At 54.0% G+C, this 25830-nt stretch overlaps 2 protein-coding genes across 3 annotated transcripts in view; one reads left to right on the forward strand and one right to left on the reverse strand.

The window, feature by feature from the left end:
- Positions 1-24800, forward strand: part of LOC102965660 — a 136576-nt gene extending 111776 nt beyond the window's left edge. The window contains exons 52-68 of the mRNA XM_042971197.1: positions 739-852; positions 948-1076; positions 1605-1766; positions 3653-3817; positions 6489-6657; positions 7024-7208; positions 7434-7526; positions 7702-7906; positions 8986-9125; positions 9207-9304; positions 12288-12469; positions 13884-14089; positions 14240-14417; positions 14771-14880; positions 15069-15182; positions 15342-15483; positions 24611-24800. Of these exons, the coding sequence (XP_042827131.1) occupies positions 739-852; positions 948-1076; positions 1605-1766; positions 3653-3817; positions 6489-6657; positions 7024-7208; positions 7434-7526; positions 7702-7906; positions 8986-9125; positions 9207-9304; positions 12288-12469; positions 13884-14089; positions 14240-14417; positions 14771-14880; positions 15069-15182; positions 15342-15483; positions 24611-24732 (2514 nt within the window). The 3' untranslated portion in view covers positions 24733-24800. The remainder of the gene's footprint in view (positions 1-738; positions 853-947; positions 1077-1604; positions 1767-3652; positions 3818-6488; positions 6658-7023; positions 7209-7433; positions 7527-7701; positions 7907-8985; positions 9126-9206; positions 9305-12287; positions 12470-13883; positions 14090-14239; positions 14418-14770; positions 14881-15068; positions 15183-15341; positions 15484-24610) is intronic.
- RMI2 (RecQ mediated genome instability 2) overlaps positions 18180-25830 on the reverse strand; it is a 37838-nt gene continuing 30187 nt past the window's right edge. Inside the window, exon 3 of one of the 2 annotated variants that reach the window (XR_006212344.1) lies at positions 18180-18227. The gene's annotated coding sequence lies outside the window, so the exon portion shown is untranslated. The remainder of the gene's footprint in view (positions 18228-25830) is intronic. The other variant, XR_006212341.1, reaches the window with a different exon arrangement.

Below are 25830 nucleotides of genomic sequence, written 5' to 3' on the forward strand. Positions count from 1 at the left end.
AACAGGCTGGGGTGCTTCGGAAAGGGCCAGAGGCAATTGGGCTGGAACAGAGTAAGTGATAGGACAGGTGTCGGGAGATAGCAGCTGAGGACCCCTGCCTTGGGCGGCCTCCGCTGCCATAACAAAACACTGCAGGCTAGATAGTGTCTGCCGCTTAAAACAAAAATTTACGTCTCCCACTTTCAGAGGCTAGAAGTCCACGATCAAGGGGCCAGCTTGGTCAGGTCCCGGTGAGACCTCTCTTGCTGGCTTGCAGCCTTCCGTGTCCTCACGTGCCAGGGAGAGAGCTCTCTGGAGTCTGTGGTTACGGGAGCGCTGGTTCCACCATGAGGCCCGCCTCACGACCTCCCGTCAGCCCCGCTTCCTCCTGCCATCACAGGGGGACGAGGGCTTCAGTGGGAAGATTAGGGGAGCGGGGCGCACACTGAGTCCAGAGCAGCCCAGAGGCCCTGAGTCAGGGGGCTCCGATTTCCTTCTGGAAAGGGCAAGTCTGGGTGTTGGCAATGAGGTGTCTTCCATTGAAATACTTGCAGCTTCCTCGTCTGGGCGTGGCTCTGAGCTCTTGCAGCCGGGGCAGGATGGGGGGGGCAGGACTTTGTCTCCAGTTCCCTGCTTCTTCCCCTAGAGTGGTGGGCAGGGGGCCACCCTCCCTCTCCCCGCCCCCCGCCCCTGCAGCACACACACACAGAACATCCTCTTCCCCTTCCCACCCCCCTCACCGGCCTCCATCTGATGCAGGTGCAGCTGGCCTTGGACAGAGGGCAGCCCGTGACCTTGCACCTCACCTGGGCTGACAGGTCCTCGGGGTACGATACCATCTGGGACGGCTGCCTGGCCGCCTCCCCGGGGCAGGTAGGCCTTGGTGGGACTGCCACGTCGAGCGCGGGCCTTTCCCTGACTCTGGGCCCTGTGCTGGCCCTGAGTCACATACTCCATCCTCTTGTCAGTTCCGGGCCACCTGGGGCCTGGGCGCCCTCAGGGCCTGTGGGGCCTTGACACAGACCACGGCCGTGTTCAGCGAGCAGCTCGACCTGTCCTGGGACCGACGCCGGGTGCAGCAGAACCTGACCTATGAGGTGAGGCCTAGAAAGCCGGGTCCCAGGCAGGTACCCACAGGGCGGCCCCATCTGCTATAGAAAGTGCCCGGCTCTGAAGCCATGTGGTCCTGGGTGCCAGGGCCAGCTGTGCTGTGGGACCGTGAGTACCCATGTCTCCACAGTGAGCCTTGGTGTTCCCAGCTGGAAAGTGGGTGCAGTAGTCCTTCCCTGACTGGGGTATAGTGACAGCTCTGGGAGGTGAGGAAAGCAAGGCACCCAGCATGAGGTGAGCCCTCGGGGCAGACACCAGGCCGTGGAGAAATGGGGACACCCGGCCCTGGAAGCCCACCGTGCTCCTTCTGGGGTCTCGCACCCACGTTCTGGCACCCCTAGGCCCAGCTCCCTTGGTGCCTCCAGCAGCCCTCCTGCCCAGAGTATACATGGCTGCTGTGGCTGACCGGGGCCATCATAGCGGGACTCAGGGCACCTGCTCCCCTCTTGTCAGGGTCTCCCGTCTGCAGCCTCTACTGGGATGAGCCCCTGCCTCACCGGGCCCTGTCATTCCAGAGGCACTGGCCGTCCCAGCCAGACCAGATCCATGCGGGCGTCGTGCTAGAGCACGTCTTCACTGCCTCCTGCGCCACCCAGAGCTTCCGGGGAGAAGTGGAGACCGACTACAGCCACTGGCTACACCATTCCCTGCACCTGGGGCTCTGTGACCTGCCCAGGGTGAGTCCGTCCCAGGGAAGGGGCCCAGGGACCCATGGAGGGAGGGTGAGGAGAGAGGACAGCATCTGCAGAGTGCGGGGGTGTGTGTGAGGGCGCTGGGTGCCAGCGTCACCGCTGTGCCATTTGTCGGCCGGTTGACCACAGGCAGGGTCCATACTTTGAATGTTCGGTGATTCACCTGGGGAACAGAAGAAGTACTAGGTTCCGGTGTGTAGGGTGATTGTGAGGTTTAAGACGTGACACAGGAAGAGGGTTTACACGTAAATGAAAGCTACGCTTAGTCTCATCGTTGTTAGAGGTAGGGTGCTGGGGCCCCTTTCTCCCAACATTCTGCCTGAGTTTGTTAGCTGGTTGATTGGTCCTTCCTCCCATCCACGTACCACCCTCCCATCCAGCCACCCACCTCTTCACCCACCCTGCTGTCCGTCTGTCGTCCATCCGTCCACTCAGCCACCTACCCAACCACCCAGCCGTCTACCCACCCACCCACTCACCTACCCTCCTATCCATCCCTCCATCCCTCCATACCTCCACCCACCCATCCACCCACCCACTCTCCTGTCCATCCGTCCATCCACCCACCCACCCACCTACCCACCCACCTACCCTCCTGTCCATCCGTCTGTCCGTCCATCCATCCCTCCACCCACCCACCCCCCTACTCACCTACCCTCCTGTCCGTCCGTCCATCCACCCACCCACCCACCCACCCACCCACCTTCCTGTCCGTCCATCTGTCCATCCACCCTCCCTCACACCCATCTCCTCACCTACCCTCCTGTCTGTCCGTCCATCCATCCATCCATCCATCCATCCATCCATCCATCTTCTCATCCATCCCAGGGTCAGGCTTTTTCATAACTGGCCAAATAGCAACATTTTAGCTTTTCAAGCCATATGGTCTCTGTTACAGTTACTTAACTTTGCTGTCATAAATACGTGTAAACAAAAGAGCTCATTCTCTGCCGGTGTCTGGGAATGCGGGCCTGGTGGGGTACACTCTGGGCTGCAGAGTGGGGCCCACGTCTCCCCACTGCTGGGCCCAAGACCAAGAAAAGGGGGTTTAGATGAAGTCAGGGGGAGCAGGAACTAGGTCAGCTCAGTTGTCCAGTGACACAGACCTCCTGCCTGAGGGGTGACAGGGATTCTGGGAACAGCCTCTCCTCAGGGCAGAGTAGGGGTGGGGACGTGCTGGTAATCTGAAAAAGAGGTTTCCGAAATGTGCCGGTGACTCGCCGGGCAGGCCAGATTTGGCCCTTGAGCCAGTTTCCCAACCCCACTCATCCATTCATTCAGAGAGCATTGTGGGGTTCACTTACTCAAAGCCCTGTTCTAGGTACAGGGACAAGGATGGCGAAAGGGGCAGACCGGATGCCCTACCCGCTGGAGCTCACATGCCCCTGGGTGGAAAAAGTTAAACAAGAGGCATGATAAGTACTCAGGCATGATGAACGCTCTGAAGGAAGGAAGCAGGGAGAGAGGACACGGGATTGCAGAGGGGCCTCATTGACAAGCAAACTCTGTACAGGGAACAGCTAGTGCAAAGGCCCTGTGGCCAGATATGCTTAGGGTATTTGAGGAACATGGGGCAGCCCTTACAAGGAGGTGAGGTTAAGAAGATAATGCTGACCCATGGGTCAGGCCCAGGAGACCAGCTTTTCTTCTCAGGACAGTGGGAAGGCAGAGAGTTGTGAGCAAGGGGGTAGTGACTGATTTGCATTTTTATAGGGAGGTCTGGCTGTCAAGTGGAGGAGGGACTGGGGGCTGGCGCTGAACTGGGAAGGGAGACCCAATAGGCTACTGCGACAGATGACCAGGGCTTGGTGGGGAGAGGAGACTGCTGCCCTTGTGCCCCCCGACCGCTAACACCCACCCTGTCGTCCCAGGCTCTCTCGGTCTCTGGGGAGCACACCCTGGGCCACGGTGAGCTCCTGCTTCGTTCCCACTGTCGGCTGGGCCTTGCCCCGGACCCAGGCCATGGCCTACACCTCAGCCTGACCCTGCGCAACCACAGCAGGCCTCGGACACCAGACTTCTCCGGGGAGCTGGAGGTGGGTGGCCAGGTCAGGGCTGGCCGGCCCCGGGGTGGGGGGGGGGGCGTGCTCTTTATCCCTTGCTGGCTGGCGAGGCCACCACCGCCCCGACGGCCCTGCCACTTAGTGGCCATTATCGGAACTGCAGGCTGACACCCTGGTGGGGACCAGAGCTTCGCTGGGGGGTGGGACCCTCCAGCCTGTCCCCAGCCCTGGGACAAAGCGGCTCCTCCCTTGCCCCGGCATGTGGCCCTCGCTATAACTCAGAGGCAGTGGCTGGACTGTCTGGGTTTGAATCCCAGCCTAGCCCTTTCCTCACAACTTGCTCCCCGTCTGTGCCTCGGTTTCCCCCCTGTAAAGTAGAGAGTGGTAATTGCACCTACCCTGCTTCCCATGGGGTTAACGCTGCAAGGACTGGAAACGTTAATACGTGTAGATCACTTAGAGCAGCACCTGGAAGGAAGCAGTCGCTAAGTACCAGCCATCGTTACATCGGCCCAGCGTCCTTGCCCTCCTTCGGCCAGCGACGCGGGAAGGGAGGAAGGAGCGGAGGTGTGGCCGATGTCCGCTGTGCCCCCACAGGCTGAGCGGTCTCGGGAGGGGACCTCTCTGAGCCCTGTCTCCTCGTTTGTAAGCGGGGAGCAGACACACGTCACAGGGTAGTTGGTCGGGTTGCGGGCACCCCCTCCCTCTGCCCACTTAGCACAGGCACACAGTAGGTGCTCAGTCCCTGCTGCCAGCTGCCCACCTCTGCGTCTCCCTGGCCGAGCGAACTCGACTCGGTGACCTTCCTTCTTCTGACCTCGTTGCCTCCTCTGCCCACTGGGAGCAAATCCCACCCTCTCTGCTGAGTGGGGTGCACAGTGCGCGCGCCCAGTAGGTGCTCGTGAGATGGGTGTTTCCTTCCGGCATCCGGAGCCGGACGAGGAAGGCATTTCTGCTTCTGGAGCTCGCTCGGCCTCTGTGCCCACACACAGCCGCGCGGCTCGTTCAGGAGAGCTTTGCTTTCTGAGGTTGTCCGAGCCGACTCCTTGTTTCCCTGCTCCCCAGCCAGGCCCCTGGCTGCTCCCGTGTCTGTAATCCCGGTGCTCCAAGGCCTGCCTCTCACAGCTGGAGGTCGGGGAGTGAGCCACTCGCCCCATTTGGGGGTCCATGGGGTGGGTAGAGGCCTTTTCCAGCCTTGTGTGGTTCTCATGCCAACACGGAGGCCCCTGTGCAGAGGGGGGACAGATTGAGGACGTCGGGTACTCACCCCGGCAGCATCGGAGGGGCCCTCACCAGCCAGTGACAGCGACAGGGACAGTGGCAGGGTGGAGCTCGGCAGGAGGCCATCTGGGACAGAGGCCCCAAGTACGGTCTGCAGATTTCCCGCCCCCCCTCCCAGCCCCCTCGTGCACTCTGAAACCTCGTCAGGATTCTGGGCCCTGCCCCATCTGCTTGGAATCCTCAGGGACAGATTCTCTGGAACCTGCCCGTTAGTGAGCCCCTGATTCCTCGGCCTGCCCGACAGCTTACCCCCAGCTCGGTGACCGAACACAACAGAAATGGTTTCTCTCACGGTTCTAGAAGCTAGAAGTCTAAAATGAAGGCATCCATGAGGCCTTGCCCCCACCAGAAGCTCCAGGGAACTACCCCTCCTGGCCTCTTCCAGCTTCTGGAGGCTTCTGGCAGCTTCTGGCAATCCTTGGCATTCCTGCCTCACGGCTGGGTCACTCCAGGCTCTGTCTCTTCACGTGGCTGTCTTCTCAGGACCTCAGTCGTTGGGTTCAGGGCCCGACTTAATGCAGTACAACCTCGTCTTACTTTAGCACATCTGCGGAGACCCGATTTCCAAATGATCGCACATCCACGGGGTGAGACCTTACACCCGTCTTTTTGAGGAACACGACTCAGCCAGGAACACACCTCCTGAACCCACATACACAGAGTAATTGCTGTCCCCACTAAGTTGAGAGAGCCCCCGTCCCACGTCATTTTACAGATTCTGACACTGAGGCACCACCCTCAGGGATGTGTGGCTTGCCGGAGGCAGGGTCTCGACTAGAACACAGGGCAGCCACGTCCAGGCCAGAGGTGCCTCCCCTCCTCCTAACCGGCCTCCCCCCTGCGGCTGTCCTCCTGGTCTGAGGGCCTCAGAGGCCTTGCCTGACGTTGCCACCCCCCACCCCCCGCCCATTCAAAACTCACCTGTCCCGAATCCCCCTCCCTCAAGACTTGGTGTCTCCAAGGGTCGGGATACACGGCCAGTGACTTCATCCTGTGCCACGGGCTCCCCACAACGTCTCCTTGATCTTGTGGAGACACTTGCGTGGTTCTCAGGCAATTTTGGAAAACATGGCCTGCAGGTGGAAACACCCAGGAATGTCCAAAATGCCAAGCCCAGGGCCACCCGGGTCAGTTAGGGCAGCGTCTCTGGGGTGAGGCCTGGCACCGGGAATTTGTAAGCCTCGGGGATGGCGGGTGCCCCTGGCCTGTTAGGTCCCAGATGTGGGTTGAATAGGTACTTTCTGCACTCGGTAGGGATTGGGAACCTCGTGGGGGGAGGGGGGGGAATGTACGTGGGGGTCCCAGTGTCCCTGGAGGTGTGGGGCAGGGGTGGCCACTGTCTCTGCCCTCCCTGGGCCCAGGGACGGCAAGAGCCAGGGGCCGGGGCTGGGCTGCACGCTGCTCTGTGCCTTCCCGCCCCCAGATCCTCAGCCCCGAGGCTCAGCGGCTCGGCCTCCGGGGCCGGGTTTCCGCCCCGGCTTCTCGGTGTGTGGTCCAGCTGGAGGGAACCGTGGACGATGGCAACGCGAAAGCGAGGCTGTCGGTGTCCCGGGCCCGGGGCTGCCTCCAGGCCTCTGTGGCCCACGAGGAAGGTGAGTAGAGGCTGTGAGTGTCTGTCAGGTCGGCCCCCAAGAGCACAGAGATTGGGGTGTTGAGAGCTCAGGAGTCAAGGAAACCCTGTTAGGACTTTGTGGCACCCTCCCCCCCGGGAGGTGACGACGAGCTTCCTGCGGCCACCTGTATGACGTCAGGAGGGGCTGGGAGAAGGGTCCAGATGGGCAGGACCCAGGCGGGTATGGGCTGGGGGATGAGAAAGAGACCAGGCCTCGGGAGGACCGGGAACTCTAGGGCCTGTGGGTGACGGAAAGCTCCAGAAGGCTGGGGGGAGGTGGAGTGGACGGTAGGGTGGCCGCCGGCTGAGTCCTGGGGAGCAACAGCAGGCCCCTTCCCGGCTCCAGGGAGCCGACAGGAGAGCGTGGTGCTGCGGGCGTGTGCCCACGGGCGGACGGCTGAGGCCGAGGTGCTGCTCCAGGACAGCGGGCGGCCCGTCCAGCCACTGGGACGCCTGACCCTGCAGGCTGCCAACCAGAGTGTCCGCCTGGAGGCGCACGGCTGCCCGGGGACCCTGCTGGGCCGCGTGGAGGTGAGACGGCCGGGCGGCGGGGGGCGTGAGGGATGCTGTTGTCTCTGGGGCAGAGGACACAGAGCCGCTGGACCCTGAAAGGGTCCAACAGTGCCGAGGACGTCGGAGGAGGCCCGTAGCGTGTGGATGCATCCTGGGGCCCCGTCACAGGCCCTGAGAACCTCCTACGCGCCCCTGTCCTGCGGAGCCCCCTGGAGCCCCCAGCCCGTCCCTCTGTGCCCGCAGTCTAGTGTGGCAGCTGTTGGGTCCCAAGTGCGAGCCCAGCTGGAGAAGAGGATGCGAGGCTTGGAAGCCTACGTGGAAACGTTCCGGCGCCTGGTGGGTAGACTGCCGGGGTGTCGGGGACACGGAGAACAGGAGGCTCCGTGCGGAGACAGCCCCCCTCTCCCCCCGGCGCCCATCCCCTGCCCTCCGCTCACCAGACGTGAGAATCTCCTGGAGTGCTGCGTGCCCCAGACCCTTGCCCTGATCCTGCCCCAATTTCCCCACGCAGGTGCAGCCGGCGGGCCCCCTGGACGGTGTGGCGGGCCCCCTCCTGCAGTTGTCACGTGCGGGGCTGGGAGCCGTGCGGGCAGGTGGCCGGGCCGTGGCCACCCTGTGGGGCCAGAGCCGGGCCCGGCAGGCGCTGACCCACCACTTGCCGCTCTACCTGGAGAGGCTGCAGGCGGGGCTGGAGCAGCTGCGGAAGGAGGTGGAACGTGAGTGCAGGAGGGGGGGCCTGACCCGGAGCCCTCCCGGCCTGCTCGGTCTCCGGGACCTGCAGCCTTCGCGTTCCCCGGGTGCGGCCTCCGTGCTGTAGGTCTCCATGCTAATAGCCCTTATGCCCGCTGCCTGAGTTCTTTCGGGGACCACTGCCCCCGTGTCTCCCGTCCCCGCTGATTTCTTTGGAATATGCAGCTTTGTTTCTAGCAGGCCCATGCCTGTATGCTTCCAGAGCCGGTTCCTGGTTCTGTGATAAACGCCCGCGGGGCTGCGTGGTTGAGGGTTCCTTCCTGGTTACTAAGCATCCGCTGCCCCGATCACCCTCCGGGTTGATGTGGGGAACCTCTGGCCCCTCCTCAGGGAGCCTCGGGGCTCACAGCCGGCCTTCTTTCCCACCCCGCTTACGTCTCTGCGTCAGAATCCCCACGGCCACCCCCGGGTTCGGTGGCTCGCTAGGCCTCAGTTCTCAGCATGTTGTTACGGCGAAAGCATGCAGAGCAAGATGGAGGAAGAGGTGCAGGGGCCAAGGCCCAGTGGGGGGGGGGGGGCAACGAGGCACAAGCTTCCAGAATCTTCTCCCCGGGAGGTCACCCGGGCCGCCCTCAATTCCGCCAGCTTCGAGCTGTGCTGACATGTGTCTAACATCGTCCATCAGGAGAGCTCGTTGGAGACCTCGTATCCAGGGTTTTCCTTCGGGGCTGGTCACGTGGGTAGCCTTCTCTGGCACTTACCCCGCTTTGGGGCTGGGAGAAGCAAAGGGATGTTCAGCACGAGCCACTTGTGTGCACAGCTGGGGCACAGCACGAGGCCCTCTTCCCGGTTCTGGGGGTGATGGCACCTCCCTAAAATCTGGGATCCCAGGTGCCTGCCAGGGGCTGACCTTGTGAGCGGGACTCTCAGAGGGGAAGTCTCAGGCCCGCTAAGCCGGCTCTTGTCCGGGGTCCCTGGCGCCATCACCTAGTTTGCTGGAACAGGCCATATTTCCCGCAGGCCTGGGTCTGGGCTGCGGGCAATGGCATCTCGCCTGCCGTCGGGACTCCGGGGCCTCACGGTGGGCGCTGGCTGCCTGTTGCAGGGCCCCTGGCCACGCTGAAGGAGGCTTACCTGGAGGTCACGCTGCGGCCCCTGGACGAGGTGTGGCAGGAGCGGGCCGAGTCCGCCATGCGGTGGTTGCGGGCCCTGGGGCCCAGGCCCATCGCGGCCGCCTTGGAGCTGGTGAGGCGCGGCGAGGGGGTGGGAGGCGGCCCTGCTAGGTGGCGGGAACCCTGATGGCTCTCGCCACCCGCCGCCCTGCAGGCCACACGCCAGATGCTGTCTTGGGCCGAAGCCACTTTGTCACAGGCTCTGAGGAGGCTCTGCAAGCCTTTGCTGGATGTGTACAGCTTCTCGGCCAGGTACCTGGGCGTCTGTCCGTCCCCGCCTTCCTGCCCCGGGCTGGACACTGGGCTGAAACACCCCGGGTCTCAGGACAACCCTCCCAGGGACACGTTTGCGGTCCTGGTTTTACAGATGAGGAGATGGGCTGCTTCTTCATTCCATAGATGTTTCAGGAACGCTTTCTCTGAGCAGGAGCTGTTCTAGGTGCTGCGGATACAACAGTGAATGACCCTGATCCCTCCACAGTCTACCCCCCCGGGGGGCTAGACTGAACACATAACTAGGTTATCTACACCAGGGGTCAGCAAACCTTTTCTATAAAGGGCCCTGGAGTAAAGTGTTCAGGCTTCGTGGGCCAGATGGTCTCTTGCTTAGTCTTTGTTTTGTGTTTCAAGAATCCTTTAAAACCTAAAAGCCCTTGTTAGCTTGCAGGCTGTTCAGAAACAGAACACACACTGGATCTGACCCCTGACCCATGGTTTCCCAGCCTCTGATTTGGTGTGTTAGGTGGTAAATGCTAGGGGCGGGGGGAAATAAAAAGGCTTGACAAGTGGGTTGGGGGTGCATTTGAAGTGGTGCAGCCATGGTCTGCTTCAAGGAGAAGGTAGCATTTGGACAAGGGCTGGAAGGAGCTGGGGTAGTGAGCCATGGACATCATGGGAAGAGTTCCAGGCAGAGGGCACAGTCAGTGCAAAGGCCCGGGGGTGGGAATGTGCCCTGCCTGTTGGAGAAATATGGAGGAAGCCAGGCTGGAGTAGAGGGTGTAAGAGCCCTAGAGGTGACAGGGACCCAGGCAGCCTGGGGCCTTTGTGAGGACTTGGGCGTCTCCTCTGAGATGGGAACGCACAGAAGATTTTGAGCTGAGGAAAGACATGATCTGTATCACCTTTCAAAAGATCCCTGTGGTCCTGGTGTTGAGACTAAAGATATGGGAGCAGGGGAGTGGTGTGGATACGGGTGGGGAGCCCAGTAAAGAGTCGTCACTTAGGGGCACCTGGGGGGACTCAGTCGGTTGAGCATCCGACTCTTGATCTCGGGGTTGTGAGTTCAAGTCCCGCGTGAGGCTCCGTGCTGTGCGTGAGGCCTACTTAAAAAAAATTTTAAAAATGGTTGTTTCTTGGTGGCTGTCCAGGTGAGACAGGACGGTGGCTCCGCTGAGCAGTGGTAGCCGTGGAGGGCTGGGACGTGTCAGAGTCTGGATGTGGGTTAAGGTCAGGTCTGTAGATTGGAGGACGAGATTGCATCCGGGTGGAACACTGCTAAGGGTTTTGGCCTTGGTTTGGCAAGGTGGAGAGTCCGTTTATGGAGCAATGGGGCATGAGCGGCGGAAGGCCCATCGGGGCTTTTTTCATTTCCTGTTGCTGCCGTAGCACATCACCCACCAATTGGGTGGCTTGAGAAACACAGCTTCGGGGCACCTGGGTGGCTCAGTCAGTCGAGCGTCCGACTTCACGGCCTCAGCCGATCTTGCGGTTTGTGAGTCCGAGCCCCGTGTCGGGCTTCCTGCTGTCAGCTCAGAGCCTCTGCCCCCCTCTGTGTGCCCCTCCCCTGCTTATGCTCTCCCCCAAAATAAATAGAACAACATGGATTTATTCTTGTACAGTTCTGGAAGTCTGAAGCCCGGAATCAGTTTAACCCGCAGTCAGAATATGCTGACCCTGCCGGTTCCCCCCATGGAGCCCCCGTGTCCTTGACCCCCTCCAGCAGCTGGAGGCCCCTGCACTGTGTGGCTCACTGCCCCTCCCTCCTGCTTTCTGACCTTTGTCCTCATAGCTCCTGCTTCTGAGCCCCCGCCTCCATTTTTGTGGTTCTGTCGTGGTCCTCGGCTCCCCTGGATAATCCTTAACCCTGTCACACCTGCAAACTGTGTTTGGCCACATAAGTTACTGCAGTCCTAGGTCTTGGGCACTTGGATGTCTTTGGGGGCCTCTATTCAGTGTACTCCACCAGAGTGGGGATCGGGGGCCATTCTGGACGTGTTGAGCTTGAGACCCCGTGGGGACTCCCAGCTGGAGGTGTCCAGCAGGCAGCTGATGGCCTGTGTTGTGCGTCCAAGTTTGGGAATCGTCAGAGGGGGACCGAGCCCGGGAGCAGCAGCAGAGGCCCGGCGTGTGCGTCCCTTCCCCTCACACGCCGGGGGTGGGGGGACCCATCTGTAGGAGGGGGTTTAGGGTGGCAGTGGCGCCCTTCTCCCAGGGCAGAGCATCCGGACCAGGGGAATGCTTGGACTTGAACGCACCTCTAACTTGGGCAGCACTGGATCAGTCACTGCTTTGTGCCTCGGTTTCCCCCCCTGGGAACGCATGATGCTCCTGCTGCCCTGTCAGTGCGGTTGCAACGCAAGCTGGCCGACAGAAGCTGCAACCCAGGCAGGGTGTCAGGTCACGGGAGGAACGATGTCCCCAGTCGGGGCTGTTTGCACAGGGAAGGGGCTGTCTGGGGAGGTCCTGGCAATGGGTCACCCCTGGGTGCTTGTGCTGTAAAAAGGACTTCGGGGGTAGAAGGCCTTTGAGGCTGCTCCCTGCCTCAGGTCCCCTGAGCCCCGTGGGGGAGGGAAAAGTCCCGCACCCACAGTAGAGGGTGTGAAGTTGTCCTTGTCCACGTCTAGCCCCAGCGCGATGAGACCTCTGTGCTCCTTCAGGCCCCACAAGGTCGACCTGACCCCCTCTTTTCCATCCTGAGACAGTTTCAGGGTCTGCCCTTCCCTGTGCAATTCCCAAGGTCCCCGGGGCTCTGATCCCCTGGTTCTCCAGTGCTCTTGCTGCCCCTGCCCCCCCCACCGCACCTTGCGGGGCCCCAGTGGTGGGCCCATCTATCCCTTGGGGTTCACACAGAGGTGCCCCCACCTGACCCAAGGCCACGTACGTCCTTCCGGTGAGGCCATCGTGTCTCTTCCGAGCCTGTCCCGCCCACCTCCACCTCCACCTCCTTGAGCTGCTTCCAGAAGCAAAGGCACATCTGTCCGGCTGGGGTCTCCCACCTCTCCCGTGCTCTTTCCAGGAACTGCTCGTTGCTGGTGACGCTGCCACTGTTGCCTGCAGGGGACGAGCCCCTGGCTGTGGCCCGGGTGACCGGCTACCTGGTGGAGAAGCTGGTGCTGCCATTCCGCGAGCTGTACGGGACCAACGTGCTGGCCGCGTACTACCGGCTCAAACACCGCCTACTGCAGAGCCCCCATGAGTGTGAGTCTCGCGCCCCCCTCCTCCCTGCTCAGCCCCGTGCCCCTTGGGGTGCAGTGACCGGACCCTGCAGGCGCAGACACGGGGGCGGGGTCCGGGGTGAGAGGAGCCGTAGCTTGGTACTGCTGGGCCCGGAGGTTCCTGCGCTTCCCGAGGTCATCCTGGCCTCGAGCTGGGCTGCAGAGCCGGGCTTCTAGCCAGAGTATGAAAGCCCGAGCCTGGACCCAAGGTGCAAGTGGGCCAAGTGGCTTGGGGCTCGAGGCCAGCTCCCTCCCACTGCACTGGGCTGGAGCCGCAGAAGGCAGACCTCCAGTTGGAATCGGAAGGCGGCTAATTGAGTCCAGACTGGGTCAGGCAGCGCCCGCAGTCGTGGGCGGTGCCGGCATCGGATGTGGTTGCGAGGGCTCGGGGCCCCTGGAGGGTTTGCGTCCGGCTCGTGCCCCTGTGTGGCCCCGGCCGGTCTCCCCGCCTCTCTGGGACTTGGTTTCTCCCTCTGCCAAGGGGCGGTGACAGCTTGGCTCCCTCCCGTGGGTCACAGGCCCGGGTGCCGTTTGGGTGCACAATTCCTTGGTGACGGGGAAGATGTGAAGTCCACGGGCAGGCGTGGCACCTGGGGCCTGACGGGACTGGGGTATCGGTGCGGGTTCTTGTCACCACACAGGTTGAGGAGGGGGGGGGGGGGCTGGGGCTCGCCTTCTTGGGCGCAGGGGTGCTTCCTCTGCAAGGCAGAGGTGAGGGAGGAGCCGCCGGGTCTCAGAGCTCCACCTGTGTGTGACCTTGGGCTGGCCTGTGACCTTCAGCTTGGAGAGCTGACAACGGGGCTTTCATCCCCTCCTTGTGCGGCCGGGTGAGCCAACAGCTGCCAGGCCTCGGTCACCGTTCCTGCTGAACACGGCCCCTGCCCCACAGCAGTTCGGGCTGGATGGGTCAGGCCGTCCCCCCCTCCCTCGTCAGCCGCCTTTGAAGAGATCGGAGCCAGGCCCCGTGGTACCTGCCTTGTGCTGGGGAGACCTTTGGCCATAGTCTTGTGTGCATCGTTTTTTTAATGTAATTCTGTTTTACAATAGCTTCATGGACACACAATTCACTTACTAAAGCATATGATTCTGGGACTTTGAGTATATTCATAGAGATACACATCTGTCCCCACAGTCGATTTTAGAACATTTTCGTTCCCTCAAACCACCCCACCCGCCATCTCTCAGCCATCACCTCCCCGCCCCAGCTTTACAAGGCTCGTGCATGTGTCAGTCCTTTGTTTCTTTTTACTGCTGACTGGGCTGCAGATGGCTCACTTCGGGGTGCCGGGCTGGGCAGAAGAGCTGGGGACAGACCCCTGTCTCCGCACGTGGGCTGCCCCAGAGGACACCGGCCCAAACTGGCCGTCCTCACCTATCTGGCGACCTCTTCTTCCCAGACCATGCTGTGGTGGCCGGGGCCAGGCACGTGGTGACCTTCGATGGCCAGGTATGGAGCCTGGGTGTCCGCTGTGGGAGCCTGCTGCTGGCCAAGGATTTTGCTCACAACACGTTCTCGTTGACGCTGAACCGGGCCGGTTCAGGGCTCACGTCCGTGTCAGTGCAGCTGAACCACACTTCCCTGGTGTTCTACCCCAGCCTGAAGGTGAGCCGTGCCAGCGTGGGAGGGGCAGGGGGAGGACAGTCTCCTGCCGGCCGTCCCATCCACACACCTGTGTCCTGGGCCCCACGCCCTTCCCACCCGGTGCCCCGCGGCCCTGCTGCCTGGCCCCCTCAGCCCGTGTCTGGCCCCCAGACCTACAGGCTATACGAGTCCTCCGAGCCCAGGCAGAGCTGTCCACACCGAGATCTGCCCCCTGCCGCGACGAGGAGGGATGGGCCCAGGGTCAAGCTGGCCAGTGAGGACGGCGTCTCAATCACCTGTGACGTTCGGGCTGGCCTCTGCAGCGTCACTCTGGGCCTCTGGCTCCACGGTGGGTCTGGGCCTCCGGGGCCCGTGGGGTCGGCTGTGCAGTGACCACAGCAGGCGTCCCAGGCCGATGCGACCAATCCCTGGTCAGGGGTGCACTCGCTGTCCTTGAGAGGCTGGGGGCCAGGTTCCCCGGGACCCCCTCCGCTGCTGTTTCCTGGGGGGCTCCCAACCTGAGCAGGCACGAGAGGAGCCATTGCAGTGGCTCGGCACATGAGGGCTTCCCTCCCTCCCTTCCCTTTCTCCTCTCCCTCTGGTGAAGGGTCAGAGCCAGGGTGGGGCGTGGGAGTCAGGGGTGGAGGGTCCAGCTCCCCAGGGAACCCTGGCCCGGCTTGCCCACGTCCCCCTTTCGCATAGGCGTGTCTGCCGGGCTCCTGGGCACCAACGACAACGAGGCCGCCAACGAGCTGATGCTGCCGGACGGCACCCTGGCCCACGGCCTGGAGGAGCTCGGCCTCGCCTGGCAGGTGAGCGGCTGGGCCTCGCCAGGGCTCCGTGGCTGTGGGCAGAGCTTGGGCCCCTGCGTGCAAACTCTGCAGACAGCTGCTCCGACCCAGCAGGTGGCCACCCACTCCGGAAGCTGATGCACCTGTTCTAGATGCCCGGGAGAAGAGAGGTCCGGGGGGAGGCCTGAGTCTTGGGTTTGTCTCACCAGCTGGGTGGCGACTGCAGGGCCGTGGAGAAAACTCACGAGTGCCCCCGACAGAGCCCCACCTGCCGGGCCTTTTTCCAGGACCCCCGTTCCTGCCTGGGGAACTGCTTCAGTGTGGTGAGTGTGAGGCTGGGTCTGGACCCCAGGGGAAGCCCCGCAGCGGGTAGACCGGAAGGCCAAAGAACTCCCCTGCCCTGATCCAGCCTCTGCCCCTCCTTGGTGCTCCAACCAAGGGTGCAGTGGGCAAGGACCCTGACTCTGACGGCTGGCTTTCAGGTGGACCCCACCCCGTTTCTCAGCCTGTGCTCCCAGGACACCTGTGGCACCCAGGAGCTCTTTCCTGCCTGCAACCTGGCTGCCGCCTACATCCACCTGTGTGCCCGGGGCTTTGTGCCCCTGGACCCTCCTCCACAGTGTGGTAAGCTGCCCCAACCAGCAGAGTCTGACCCCTGCCCCGTTGACCTGTGTCTTCCCTCCCAGAGGCAAAACCAATTCCTTCCTTTTGCTTAGCTCCCTTGGGGTGGACAGGCACTCCTTCTTACGGTGAGCTCTGTTTTGACTCTGAGTTATGGGCAAAGGGTTACTTACTGAGAAAAAGAAGCCCAAAGACTCCCCCTGTCCAAGACTTTCCTGGTCCTGAAAATCCAGGGACCTCCGGCACAGGAGATAATAGCTCTGGGAGGTCAGACAACTATAAACTCAGCTTCCGAAAATTTATAACCACAGATCTGCTCGTCAGGGATTTTAACGGACACTCTTTCCCCCGTCTGGAAAGCCCTCGGTCAACCAATATTATCCTTCACTCTGATTCCTGTGGCTAAAGTCCACTATGTAGGTTGAAAGTCAGCAACTGCACCAAGCATTGGGAGTAGAATCCCTGTTAAAGGGAAAATTATTCCTGACGCTTGTAAAAGAGCTCTAAGGTGGGCTGTATTCAGGGGGACTATCACAGTGGTGCGGGAACCACTGCAATGGGGTTTGGCCACAGGGGTGAGAGATGGGGCTCAACTCAACAGGGAGCATTGGGGACTGCGTGCTGAGCAGGGTTGGGGTCTGTGGATGGAAAATTACCAAGATGAACCGTGAGAGATAGGCGAGTTCTTGCTCAATCAAGCTGGCAGCATTCTTGTTGGAGGCAGGCCAGACTGATGAGAGGAACCCTGTCCGATGTCGAGGTAACCAGTCATGCAGGCTAAACCGACTTACCAGAATTCTTGCTAAACCTGGCTCATGGAGAGGTGGAGTCCCCAAAAGCCAGGGCCTCCTTGCTGAGACTTCGGAGGCCCCAGGGTAGGATATGATCCAAACAGAGACTCTTTGCCACTCACTGAGACCTTCAGATGCTAGCATTTGAGAAGATGTAATACATGGAAGAAACTGAAAATGGTAAGTGGGATTCCAAAAGCAATTTCCAGAATTGATAAATATTTACTGAAATTTAAAACATAACACATTTGACAGAAGAAAAAAATTAATGAACTGGAAAATATAAAACAGAGGGTGGAGTGAGGTGCTAACAGAAATTTCAGAATGAGAACACTAAGAGGTTTGAGAGTGTGATGCCTCAGATTCAGGAAGCACAAGGCAGCCCAAATACTGACCATAAACCTCTATTAAGACATTTCAGCTTGGGTAAGAGGTCATCTTTCAAGGAACAGGTAGACAACCAATCTCCCACCAGCAAGAGTCCAGTCTCTTAAATTAAGAGAGTAATTGCTGAGTTAGATTTTATACCCAGGTCAACTATGATACGAGGTTAAAAATGAAACATTATTAGCACTGAACTATCTGAAAATATCTTTTCCACTGGGAGACAGTCACTCAAGGAACAGAGCAAGCCACACACATTTATTCACACTCCGTCTGTGGCTGTGTATTTGCAACACGGGCTGCAGATCTGGCTGCAGAGTCTAAAATATTTACTGTTTGATTCTTTACAGAAAGCGTTGGCTGACCCTTTGTATAAACCAGGGAAAGCAGAAGGGAGGAATTTAATGAAACAGGAAGAGATGAACAATAGAAGGGATCCAGAGGGGAAAAAAGACAGTAACTAGGAATGACCAAGAAGTCAAAACCACAGATCCAGGAGAGACTGAAAGGTCATTCAACTACTCTGGACAGATTGCTGATAACTTGCAAGACCTAGCTTGAATACAAATTGATTTTTTAACCTGAAGAATCTCATAGCTATTAAATCAACTGAATCTATAGACTATAATGTTGTCTCAAAGACAGCAGGCAAAGCTTACTTATTAGGACACCAAAAGCCTGATTCACAAAAGAAAAAAAATAGACCTCATTCATACAAGACAAAATGTTTACAAACCACTTATCTGACAAAGGACTTCTATCTAGAATATATAAACTCAAATTTAACAGTAAAAAAAAAAAATCTGAGCAAACAGGCCCAGGAAAAAAAGGTGTTCAGCAGTATTAGTCATTAGGGAAATGAGAACACTACATACTTATTAGAACAGTTTAGAAAAAAACAGCAACACCAAAGCCTGGCAAAAGTGTAGAGAAACTCATTCCCTCATCTATTGCTGGTGGGGAAATATACAATGGTACAGCCACCCTGGAGAAAAAGCTAAGAACACACTTAAAATAGAATCCAGCAATTACATTCCTGGGTATTTATCCCAGAGAAATGAAAACCTGTGTTTCACACAAAAGCCTGGATGTGATTATTCATAGCGCTATTATCTGTAAGAGCCCAAACCTTGCAACAGCCCAAAGTGCCTACCTTTGGTGCACAGCAAAACAAATGTGGGTATGTCCCTACCATGGGATATATTCAGCAATAAAAAGGAACACCCTACTGGTACAGGTAACAACTGGGATGAATCTCAAAAGCATTATGCTGAGTGGGGAAAAAAACCCCAAACTCCTAAGATCAAGCGACGTATAATTTTATTTACGTAACATTCTCAAAATGACCAGTTATAAAGATGAAGAACAACTCAGCTGCTGTCTGGGTCTGGGACGATGGAGGAAGGAGAGGTAGCCCAAGGGAGGTGTTTCTGGTGCTCGAACAGTTGTGTATTTTGGTGGTGGTGGTGGTAACACGAACCTACAGCTTCAAGGAGATGTCCGAACTAGATACATGCCTTCGACCACTGTCTGGGTTTGGAAATCGTGCTCTCATTACCGAAGATGTGGCCACTGGAAGAAACCGAATGTAAGATACACGGGACCTCCCGGCCCTATCTTTGAACCTTCTTCTGAAAATCTGTCATTAGTACAAAACAAAAACTTTTAAATGGTACACACCAAGCCCAGATCATGTTAGAGCCAAGTTGAAATAATTTACTGTAACACTTCCAGAATAGGAAAATGAAACCTTTCTATCCCCAACTCATGTTCATGAAGTAGTAAGATATGAACACACGGCAAGGACAATACAAGAAGAGAAAGTAAAGCCCAACTTCGCACTTGAATATAGAGGTTACTAATGTATTAATAAACTAAACAATCTCTGGAATCCAAGGATGGTCTTTAAGAATAATGTACTAAAGAAATTTAGGTAATTCAGGACTCTTCTAGTGAGATATCTAATAATGCATTGGAAACATCTTTTTAATGTTTCACAGAGAGAGAATCCCAAGCAGATGCCACCCTCAGCACAGAGCCTGATGCAGGGCTCGATTTCATGACTCTGGGATCGTGACCTGTGCCACAATCAGAAGTCAGACGCTCACCCGACTGGGCTACCTAGGCACCCCTGGAAACATCCTGATCAAAATGCAGAGGAAAACATGGCCCAAGAACAGACACTCACATCAACGGAACAGAAAAGAGAACCCAGAAATGGACCCACAAACGTATGGCCAACTCATCTTTGACAAAGCAGGAAAGACTATCCAATGGAATAAAGACAGTCTCTCCAGCACATGGTGCTGGGAAAACTGGACAGCGACATGCAGAAGAATGAACCTGGACCACTTTCTTACACCAGACACAAAAATCAACTCAAAATAGGGGCGCCTGGGTGGCTCAGTCGGTTAAGCGTCCGACTTCGGCTCAGGTCATGATCTCGCGGTCCGTGAGTTCGAGCCCCGCGTCGGGCTCTGTGCTGACGGCTCAGAGCCTGGAGGCTGTTTCAGAGTCTGTGTCTCCCTCTCTCTCTGCCCCTCCCCCGTTCATGCTCTGTCTCTCTCTGTCTCAAAATTAAATAAACGTTCAAAAAAATTAAAAAAAAAAATCAACTCAAAATGGATGAAAGACCTCCATGTAAGACAGGAAGGCGGCAAAAACCTCTTTGATGTTGGCCGCAGCAACTTCTTACTCAACACATCTCCAGAGGCAAGGGAAACAAAATCAAAAATGAACTAATGGGACCTCATCAAAATAAAAACGTCTGCACAGCTAAGGAAACAGTCAGCAAAACTAAAAGGCAACCGACGGAATGGGAGAAGATATGTGCAAATGACATATCAGATAAAGGGATTAGTTTGCAATATCTATAAAGAACTTTTCAAAGTCAATGCCCAAAAAACAAATAATCCAGTGAAGAAATGAGCAAAAGACATGAATAGACACTTCTCCAAGGAAGACATCCAGATGGCCAACCAACACATGAAAAATTCTTTAACATCACTCATCCTCAGGGAAATGCAAATCAAAACCACAATGAGATACCACCTCACACCTGTCAGAAGGGCTCACATCAACAACTCAGGCAACAAGAGATGTTGGCAAGGACACGGAGAAAGAGGATCTCTTTTGCGCTGCTGGTAAGAATACAAGCTGGTGCAGCCACTCCAGAAAACAGTATGGAAGGTCCTCAAAATGCTAAAAATAGAACTACCTTACGACCCAGCAATGGCACTACTAGGCATTTATCCACGGGATACAAGTGTGCTGTTCGAAGGGACACATGCACCCCCCATGTTTATAGCAGCACTATCCACAATAGCCAAAGGATGGAGAGACCCCAAATGTCCACCGATGGATGGATGGATAAAGCAAATGTGGTATATACGTACAACAGAGTATTATTCGGCAATCAAAAAGTATAAAATCTTGCCATTTGCAACTATGTGGATGGAACTGGAGGGTATTATGCTAAGGGAAATTAGAGAAAGACAAATACCATATGACTTCACTCATATGAGGATTTTAAGGGACGAAACAGATGAACATAAGGGAAGGGAAACAAGAATATAAAAACAGGGACGGGGACAAAACACGAGCCTCTTAAATATGGAGAACAAACAGAGGGTTACTGGAGGGGTTGTGGGAGGGGGGCTGGGCTAAATGGGTAAGGGGCACTAAGGAAACTACTCCTGAAATCATTGTTTCACTATACGCTAATTTGGATGTAAATTTTTAAAAATAAAAAATAAAATTAAAAAAGAATGTGGAGGAAGACGGCAGGCCAGGAAGTCAAGACCTTCAGTCCCCCAGGAGAACACCAAACGTATAATAAAATGGCCCCAAGTAGCTTTGTGGGAACTCTAGAAGCAGCAGCAACCAAAGGAGTGCCTGAGCAAGAAAAAGCTCAACTCAGAACCGTAGGGAACCCCATGGTGTTTTTGCTTGCCTGTCACAGTAAGGTTTCAAGTAAAGCCAACCAATTCATCCCTCAGGATGGAAGAGAAAGTGTGGAACTTGCTGACAACGTTCTGACTTGCCTGGGGGCTGCCAGAGGCACAGGCTTCGGTCTCTTCTGGCTCAGAGTGCCTATGACCGTAATGGCAGAGTCTGGGTGTGGGGTTGGAGGTTGCTGAGAGCAGTCACGGCTGCGTATGTGAGAGTGCACAGACCGGCGGGTGGCCAGGGGCCAGATTATGGCAGAGGAATTCAATGTCTAGACCCCTGAGAAGAAGCAGGGGGGAGGCTGCTGGGGAAATTTAGACCTTTAAAGGCAGCTGTGTATATTGGGGATGGGAACTTAAAATACCCACAGGCCCAGAGAAGATAAAGCCCCCCCTAAAAATGTTTGAGAGAACCCTGAGCCTTTCTATCCGGCTGGTTCGTGAAGGTCTTCCCCGGCCCAGGGACAGTCTGCAAAGACTGGGAGAGGTGGACGCCTTTTCAAATGCCCAGTTTCAACAAAAGATGACAAGACACACAAAGAAACGGGGAGGCAGGGCCCATTCACAGGAATACAGTCAACCTCCAGAAACCAACTCTCAAGAAAAACTGGCCTCAGACTTGAAAACAACAGTCCTGGATCTGCTGTCAGCTGAGGAAAAGAGGAGCGGACGACTAAACGGAATTACGAAAACAACATCTAAGCAAAAGGAGAATGTCGACAAAGACCAATTGTAATAAGGAACCAAATTCTCGAGCTGAAAAATCCAGTAATTGACTTTATGCCATCTGCCAGACAGTCACTCTAGATTTAAGGACACCCATAGGTTGAAAGCCAAAGAATAGAAAAAGATAGTCTATATAAATAATGACCAAAATAGAGCAGGGATGGCTATGCGGATATCAGACAAGTAGAATTTAAGGGGGGAAAAAAAAAGAGCTGTTGCAAGGGATAGGAGAGGCCATTAATCCTTTTATCGACACATAATTCACCAAGAGGATCTAACAATTACAAGTATATATGCACCAGACATCAGAGCTTCTAAAAATCTGAAGCAAACATGGACAGAAGTGAAGGGAGAAAACAGCAACTCTTAAGAGTCCTTCAACCCTCCCCCATCCACCCACTTTCAAATCACATATAGAACATTAGAACACGCATGGAACACAGAGAACATTCTCCAGAATAGACCGTCAATTAAGCCACAAAATACGTGCAGTCTTAATAGTTTTGAAAACTGAAACCACACAACATATCTTTTACCAATCACAGTGAAAACAAATTCCTAAGAAACACAACTAAAAATAGGTGGAAAATAGGAAAAATCAAAAATTGTGCAAAATTCAATAACACACCATGAAACAATGGGTCAAAGAAACCGCAAGGCAAATTAGCAAATACATTTTTATTTTTTAAGTTTATTTTGAGAGAGAGCAGGACACAGGCAGAGAGAAAGGGAGAGAGAGCCTGTGCAGAGCTTGATGTGAGGCTTAAACCCACGAATGGCGAGATCATAACATGAGCCAAAGTCAGATGCTTAAATGACCGAGCCACCCAGGTGCCGCAAATTAGCAAATCTCTTGAGACAAGTGAAAAGTAAAATAAAACACACCAAAACCATCAGATTTAGAGAAAGCAGTGCCAAAAAGAAAATGTACATTCTTTTCCTGTAAATGCTTAAATGAAAAAAGATGCTAAATCAACAACTAACTTAGTCTTTTCCTGTAAATGCTTAAATGAAAAAAGATGCTAAATCAACAACTAACTTTATACCTTAAGGAAGTAAAAATAAATAAATAAAATAAACTGAACCCAAAACTAACAGTAGGAAATCACAAATGTTAGAACAGAGATAAACGAAACAGAGAATACAGAGAAAATTAATGTAACAAAACGTTTTTTAAAGATCAACAAAACTGACAACACTTTAGCCAGATTGGCTAACTAAAAAAAAAAAAAAAAAGTACTCAACTAAAATCAGAAATGAAATACAGAACATTGCAACCAATTTTTCCAAAAATCAAAGGGATTTTAGGAATATGAACAATTGTATGACAAACTGGACAACAAAGATGAATAAATTCCTAGAAGTATATGGTTTGCCAAGATTGAATCATGAAGGAATAGAAATCTGAACAGACCGGGAGCCTGAGTGGCTCAGTTGGTCAAGCATCCAACTTTAGCTCAGGTCATGATCTCATGGTTTGTGAGTTTGAGCCCAGCATCTGGCTCCGTGCTGACAGCTCAGAGCCTGGAGCCTGCTTCTGATTCCGTGTCTCCCTCTCTCTCTGCCCCTCCCCTGATCATGTTCTGTCTCTGTCTCAAAAATAAAAAAGCATTAAGAGAAATTTAAAAAAGTCTGAACAGACCTATAACTAGCAAGAATATTGAAATAGTAATCAAAAACCTCCTCACAAAGGAAAAAAAAGGCCCAGGACCAGATGGCTTCACTGGTGAATTCTACCAAACATTTAAAGAATTAAAAACAGTCCTCCTCAAGCTCTCCAAAAATTGAAGGGGGAACATCTCCACATCCATTCTATGAGGTCAGCATTACTTCTACACCAAAGCCAGATAAAGACACTTCAAGAAACAAACTACACAGGCGTCTGGGTGGCTCAACTGGGTTAAGTGTCCAACTTCTGCTCAGGTCATGATCTCACGGTTTGTGAATTTGAGCCCCTTGTTGGACTACTTGATGACAGCTCAGAGCCTGGAGCTCAGATTTGGAGTCTCCCTCTCTCTCAAAATAAATAAACATTTAAAAAATTAAAAAAAAAAAAGTGACAGACCAATATCCCTGATGAATATAAATGCAAAATCCTCCAAAATAAATAAATAAATAAAAATACTACCAAACAGAATTCAAGAGTGTATTGAAAGGACTATACACCCAACCAAGTGGGATTTATTCCTGAAATACAAGAAAGGTTCAACATAGGAAAATTATTCAATTTAATACACCACAGTAACAGAATGAAGGACAGAAACCACATGATCATCTCAGCTGATGCAGAGAAAACATTTGAACAAAAATTTAATATCCTTTCACAACAAAAACAGACTAAAAGGAAACTACTTCAACTAATAAAGGGTATACATGAAAAGCCCATAGATTTCATAATTTTTTTTAATGTTTCTATTTGAGAGAGAGGGAGACTGTGAGCAGGGGAGAGACAGGGAGACAGAGGATCCAAAGCAGCCTCTGCACCGACATCAGAGGTCCCAATGTGGGGCTCAAACCCACAAACTGCAAGATCACAACCTGAGCCAAAATAGGAAGCCCACCAACTGAGCCACCCAAGTGCCCCCATAGATAACATATTCAATGGTGAAAGACTAAAAACTTCTCTTCTGAAAGCAAGAATAAGACAGCAATGTCTATATTGGCCTCTTCTATTTAATATAGTAATAGAAGTGCTAGCCAGAGCAATTAGGCAAGAAAAAGAAATAAAAGACATCCAAATTGGAAAGGAAGAAACCATCTCTGTCCTCAGACAAAATGACCATATATATATTATATACACACACACCTGTCTATACATATATCCTATGTACCTGGATAAAACTCTGTAGATGGCACACACACACACAGTCCCTATTAAAACTAATAAATTTGGCCAAGTGGCAGAATAAAAAATCAATACAAAACAATCACTTATGTTTCTATACACTAAACAAAAGGATATTAAGAAAAGGAAATTTAAAAAATAATTTCATTTACAATAGTATGAAAACAAATCAAATGCTTAGGAATAAACTCAACCAAGGAGTTGAAAGACCTGTACACTGAAAACTATAAAACATCACTGAAAGAAATTGAAGAAGATACAAATAAATGGCCAAATATCCCATGTTAGTGGATTGGAATACTTAATAACATTAAGTATAATGACATTATATTAAATTAATAACATTAAGTATAATAACATTAAGATACTACTCAGTGATCTACAGATTTAAAGGAACCCCGTCAAAATCGCAATGCCTTTTTTTTTTTTTTTTACAGAAAAGAAGTCCATCCTAAAGTTCATACGGAATCTCAAGGGCCCCCAAATAGCCAAAGCAATCTTGACAAAGAGCCAAGTTAGAGGTCTTGCACTTCCGGGTTTGAAAACAAATCTACAGTAATCACAACAGCGTGGTATTAATCGGTTGAGCGTCCACTTCAGCTCAGGTCATGGTCTCATGGTCTGTGAGTTCAAGCCCCACATCGGGTTTGCTGCTGTCAGCCAGGAGCCTGCTTCTGTCCCCCTCTCTCTCTGCCCCTCCCCTGCTCATTCTCTTTCTCTCAAAAACAAACCAAACAAAAAACAAAAAAAAAAACCCAGTATGATGTTAACACAAAGATAGATCTACAGTGCAATGTAATTGAATAAAGAGCCCAGAAGTAAACCCTTGTGTAGGTGGTCAAAGGCCTTTTTACAAGAGGGTCCAGACTATTCAGCAAAGTACCGACTTTACCTCAAATTGTGGGAGGGGAAATGGCAGAAAGGGCTGTCTGCATCCCAAAGGATGAAGGTGGACCCTTACCTTATACCATATACAGACATTAGCTCAAAATGGATCAGAAGCCTAAACATAAAAATTGAAACCAGAAAACCCTCAAAAAACAGGGGGAAAGCTTCTCAACATCAGATTCGTCAGATTTCTTGAATAGGACACCAAAGGCACATGCAATTAAAGACAGCAGGCAAATCGGACTTCATCAAAATTACAAACTTTTGTGCACAAAAGGACACCATCAGCAGAATATAAAGGCAACCTATGGAATGGGAGGAAATATTTGCCAATTTTACCTGATAAGGGGTGACTATCCCGAATATATAAAGAACTCCTGCAAACTCACCAACAACAAAACAACTTGATTTAAACATGGTCCAGGGCGCCTGGGTGGCTCAGTGAGTTAAGTGTCCGACTTCAGCTCAGGTCATGATTTCAGGGCTCGTGGGCTGGAGCCCTGCATCGGGCTCTGTGCTGACAGCTTGGATCCTGTTTTGGATTCTGTGTCTCCCTCTCTCTCTGCGCCTCCCCTGCTCATGCTCTGTCTCTAAGATAAATAAAAACATTTTTAAAAAATTTAAAAAGGATCAAAGGAGGGGCACCTGTTTGGCTCAGTCGGTAGGGCATGCCACTCTTGATCTTGGGGTTGTGAGTTTGAGCCCCACCTGGGTGTAGAGATCACTAAAAGTAAATTACAAAACATTAAAAAATGGTCAAGGGACCTGA

The sequence above is a fragment of the Panthera tigris genome, chromosome E3 (assembly GCF_018350195.1).
Source record: "Panthera tigris isolate Pti1 chromosome E3, P.tigris_Pti1_mat1.1, whole genome shotgun sequence".
Taxonomy (NCBI): Eukaryota; Metazoa; Chordata; class Mammalia; order Carnivora; family Felidae; genus Panthera; species Panthera tigris.